We start from the raw sequence: 5292 nt of genomic DNA on the forward strand, positions 1-5292 counted from the left end.
GGGGCATCGGTGCCGGCCTCGCTTCGAGCCCGCTGCGAGAGGAGCCCATGCCGAACAGAGAGCCGCGAGGCGGGAACGTCCACTTCCGTGTCTTTGGCGGCGTGCGAGGCAGCTCCGCGTTGCGTGCCGCCGCCACGAGCGCAGAGAGGGCGAACGGCGAGCCCGCGCACGGCTCAACCCCAGTCTCAGAACCCACGTCCACGCTCAACCCGCGGGCCGCCGCCGCCGCCGCCAGCGCCGAAAGCCCCGCCCGGGCGTCGTGCCCCTCTGTCGGATGGCAGTCAAACCGGCCGAATGATTCGGCGGTCAAGGGCGTGAGTAGCGAAACGGCGGGAGCGACGAATGGCGACTTTGACGGCCCGTGCGATGCGGCCTGCTCAGAGAGGAGCGCCATGCCGCCGCACGCGCGGGAAATCAAAGAGAAAAAATATCTCCCGAGGACGATAGAGAGGCCGCGAGGGGCCAAAATATGCCGCGAGGAGGGCAGAGTTGCGCCGAAAGGCGGGAGAAGCCGCGAGAGCAAGGGATCGGCAGGCGGCGGCGGCGTCGCAGGACGAGGCAGAGGAGAGCGACGCGACAGAGGAGAAAGCGACAGGAATGAGGGAGAACGACGAGAGTGGGACGACCGCGAGGTGGCATGAAGGTTGCAGCGAGAATCGGCGAGGGACTGCGAAGGGAGATAGAAAGAGGCAGACGACCAAGGGTTAGGGTGGGCGACGGCTAAGCACCACACTCCTCTCCTTAAAATCCCTGTGTGGTGGCGGCGTGCCGTCCTCCCATCCCTCCCTTGGGTTGTCTGTCTTCTTTCTTTTCTTTCTAGAGAGGCCGCGGGTGCGGGCGCGACTCGTCGACCAGGGAGAGCGGGCTCGACCTCCCGGGGGTGGAAGTGGGTGCGACCCAATGCCACCGTCCTGGTTATTGAGTGGGATCAGCTCCCCCCCTTGGGATCGAAGCCGCCACACCCTCACACCCAACATCCCAGGCGGGATCAGAAGGGGACTCCACACCGGACACCGCCCGGGCACGGCCCCCCTACCCGTCGGATCGCACAGAGGGCCCCCTCGGAGCAGCCCACACACAATCACGCATCGGCAGATTGAGTGCCTGAGTCAGGCAGACAGCACAGACAAGAGGAGAGAGAGGAGAGAGAGAGAGAGAGAGAGGAGAGAGGAGAGGGTGAGGGTGTGAACACACGGGAGAAGTGGGGGAGGGTGTCTGTGGTGGGCTGTAGTCCTACTACGTGGTTACAACCACGCGCCCCTCAGGAGCTTAAGTTAGAGCTGAGCGTCCCAGACGCCTCGGTGCCTCCCACCGGCGTGAAGACCATCCGGATCTATCTGCCGCGTCCTCCGTACGCAGCAGTCACACACACACACACACACACACACACACACAGAGGGCCCCCTTTCGTGGCATACGGTACCTCGTCACAAGCTTTGGCGCCAAAGCGAAGTGCCGAGCTCAAACCCGTCATGCTTTCCTTCGATCTCGACTTGAGTGCCGCTCGACTGGCCGATGAAGAGCGACCCGTACGCCGCGCACTTGTCGTCCTCCCTCCTCGCCACATGACGGCCGCCCTCCGACACCGACAGTCGCGCTCCGCACGCCTTCGAGGTCAGCTGCGGCCGAGCGACGATCGGCTCGCTCCGATCGCTGGGCGCGGTCACTCTGCGGCCCATCACCCGCCTGCCGATCACCTGTCCGCCTCGCCGCGCGCGGGCCGCTCGCCTGCTCGCCACCGCCGCCGCGCGTCCCCGCGCCGCCACGCTTCCCTGTGCACCTGACTGCGCTCGAGCTGCGCAGACGGCGCGCGCTCTGGCAGACAGAGCAGCGGCCGCCCAGGCGGTCGCTGCTCCGCCCCGTCCGAATCCGTCCGCCCGCGCGTGCCGCTGCCGCCGCCGCCGCCGCCACCGCCGCCGCGTTTCCCCGCGCCGCCACGCGTCCCCGCACCTGACTGCGCTCGAGCTGCGCAGACGGCGCGCGCTCTGGCAGACAGAGCAGCGGCCGCCCAGGCGGTCGCTGCTCCGCCCCGTCCGAATCCGTCCGCCCGCGCGTGCTGCTGCCGCCGCCGCCGCCGCTCCACCCGGTGCCCGTGTGTCGTGAGAGTTGCTTTGTGTATGTCTATGACTATGTGTGTATGTCGTATGATACGCCGTATGTGTGTGCGGACTTATGTCACACTTGAGCCTCTATCTTTGATAGTAGACGGGTACTCGGGTTTGGATGGTAGCGGGGGGCCCCGCCGGAGGCTGGTTACTGATACTTACTGGGCCTATTTTTTTGTGGCGCGCGGCGGCGGCGGCGGCGGCGGGGCGAGGGCCGGCGGCGGGCGGGTGGCAGCGGCGCAGCGCCCGCGCCTCGACGCTCGAGGCCTGCGCACGGCTGCCCGGCCGCGCTCGGCTCTGCACCGCCGCGGCCCGCGGGCGGGTCCCCCGCGTCGCCGCGTGCCGAGCTCCTGCCCTGCGCCGTGCGGCGGGGGGCCGTGTCCCGTGTGGCAAGTGCTAGTGCAAGTGCCGTGTGGAGGTGTGGTCCAGGCTGGAGCGGGGGCCCGGGCGGCCGGCGCGCGTGCACACGCGCCTAGATTATTCACGTTTGAGAGAGCGCGGGGGAGAGAGGCCCGAGATTCTCTCTACCGTTTGTGGAGCGCGTTCCACGTACCACGACACAGGCGGTCCACACAGCGACGAGCAGCTGACGTCCTCTTTACGATCGCTGTACACAAGGTCACTGTACGGGTCTACACGGTATCACCGCCGCGCGGACCGCGCGCCAAACGCCAACTCTCGCGAGGACTCGAGCGCAACCCTTCCCTGTGCGGGGATTTGTAGAAGTTGGCCGTCATAGTCGTTGACGCGGCATCCTCTTGCGGCTCGTACTGGTTGCGTGCTTCCTACTCTGCAGCCACGGCCGCAGCGGTAGGGCCCGCCGTCTCATCGGCCTTGAACTTGAGCAGCGCCTCGGTGATTGGTTTCTCAGCCGGCCAGCCGTATTTGCCGAACAGGTCTCGTTGATCGACGCGGACGAGCTCACGGCCGCCGCTGGAGATGGTCACGCGGATCGGGCGTTTTCTAATCTGCACAGCGTCCACCTGCGCGTCCGGGAAGACAGCCTTCACGAAGCGGGTGGCAGCCTCCGCCTCTTGGAAGCCGCCGTCTCAGTTGGCGCAGAACGTGATGTCAAACTGTTGAGAGGACATCGCGCGGGTGGCAGCCCGCTGTGCCACTGGACGTCCGACGGCGCGCGCGGCGGCTGCGCGGAGCGGAGAGAGCATATACACACACGCAACGCGAACTGCGGGGACGGGCCTCTCGGAAAGTTCTTGTTACTTTCAGGGAAGGGGTGAACCGCGCCATCCGCGATCGCCGTGCAAAGCTCGCTTCCGAGCTCTCACGCCGCGCGTAGGGCCCTAAGGGTACAGAGCACACACGCCTTTGCCCTTTCTCGTACATTCCCGGAGGAGACGTTTTTCAGTGTATATAGCTCTTACGCACATTCCCGTAGGAGGACTCTGCTGACAGGGTTTGTTTTTAGTTAGTTGTATGTGGCTCTTACGTACGTACATTCCCGTTTTTAGAGGTCAGTTGGCAAAGCAAGGGAGAGAGCAAGACACAGCGTCACACAAAATCACAACTCGGTGGAAAGCGAACGAGTCGCAAGGCGCGAGACACACACACGTCACTTAACATTGCTCATTGGTCGATTAGGCTTTAGGGCGGGCCACCCTCTCTAGAGGCAGAGGTGCCTTTCTGGGTCTTGCTTGCGATCGAGTCTATCTAGCTTTTTTGCAGCCCTCGCCCCCCCCTCGGCCATGCTCTCCTCCTGTGGCTGATAAGCATTGCAGACCAGGCGATGGAGATGGCGGTATCATCGGAGAACGGAGGGAATGCCCGCCAAGGCCGAGGGGGCACCACCACCGATCATAAATAAATAAAATGAACCGATTTGCGGACGGACGGAAAAACACCCCCCTTTCATGCCTGACCCTGGGCATGCCTCTCTGGGGGTGAGCTGGGTCGGCCACCTCCGGGTCTGCAACTCGCACGGTGGGGCCGCATCCGGGCGAGCATCCGAGGCCCACGGTCGTCCTTTCGCCGGGCGCGACCGCCATGGAGATCCGCTGCACACAGATCAGTGGTTTTGTCGACTTTTGCTCGCTCTCTGTGCACTCGCAACGCCAGAGGCCGTGCTCGGAGAATGCGTCGCAATGCTGCTGCGCCAGTGGATTGAGCCGCTTCGCAAGCTCCATCGGTGGGCTGCGGCGGCGCGCCGGCCGCTCCATGCATAGCTCTCGGGCGAGCTGCCGCAAACGCGTTTTCCGTCCGCCCGTTTCATCGAGTTTGCCCGAGTGGTAAAATGCAATCGAATTTGCCCGAGTGGTCAAGTGCAACTTTTGCATTTGGTAAAAGTTCGAGTGGTCTGATGGGAAAAAACCAAAGCGGAAGGGTGGCCCCGAGAGCTAATGGTCAACATCCCCTCCGGCTACGACAATGGTTCAATGCGAACCTGATCTGGTCCTCACGGGGTTGACCCGTCTCCTCCAGATCGAGACGGACTTCATGAACGGCCGAGCAATATTTCTTCACTACTATTATTAATTGATGTTTTTTGCACGGCTGAGCCCCCCCCCCCCCTCCCCCGCGCCCATTCCCTGCCCTCTCCCGCCACACACTCCGTCAGAGCCCCCTCCCCTCTTGCACAACAGGAATTTTGACAATTAACCAAGCAGGGAAAATTGATGGGCTTGCCCATCCCGGAGTGGTTCGATCCCACGCAAATCCGAGACGGTGACGGGAGGCGTCGTACGGTGATCTCAGGCCCAGTGAGGTAGTTAGTGCATCTGACTACCCCGGATCCTGCTGAACAAGCTCCTCTTGTAGCTCGATCGGTCACACCGCCATCGCCGCCGACGTCTCCCAGGGAGATGATGGAGAGGGGGACGACACTGCTCGATCTACCCTCTGGGGTCCCTCAGCAGCGTGCACCTCGATCCTGTACCGTGTTTGTTATGACCCCCCCCCCCCCCCATGAACACACCAGTGAGGGAGGGCGAGACGATCGAGGGGTCCCGTACCATGCGGAACTGACCCTATCCAGTGCTCAAGTGCTCAAACGGACACACCAAACAAGGGGTGGGAGAAGGACAGGGTCCCCACCTGCGCGAGCAGGATCTTCACCACCGATAAGCGGCAGGTTTCCGTATGGATGGCATCATGGGTGGGATTGCGGAACGTCAGAATTCTTTTTCTGGTCTGCTTTGCGAGTTTGCTGCCATTGAGTAGCGCTGCTTGAAAA

General features: G+C 63.5%; 1 protein-coding gene across 1 annotated transcript; it reads right to left on the minus strand.

Moving 5' to 3' along the window:
- Nucleotides 1–2890: 2890 nt before the first annotated feature.
- On the minus strand, nucleotides 2891–3271 carry EMIHUDRAFT_236117 (hypothetical protein; the record flags this gene model as incomplete). Its single annotated transcript, XM_005779405.1, has 2 exons — nucleotides 2891–3153; nucleotides 3229–3271. 2 exons carry the CDS (start codon nucleotides 3269–3271, stop codon nucleotides 2891–2893), a joined length of 306 nt encoding a protein of 101 aa, XP_005779462.1.
- Nucleotides 3272–5292: the final 2021 nt, after the last annotated feature.

This window comes from Emiliania huxleyi (genome assembly GCF_000372725.1).
Source record: "Emiliania huxleyi CCMP1516 unplaced genomic scaffold EMIHUscaffold_230, whole genome shotgun sequence".
NCBI classification, from domain to species: domain Eukaryota; phylum Haptophyta; order Isochrysidales; family Noelaerhabdaceae; genus Emiliania; species Emiliania huxleyi.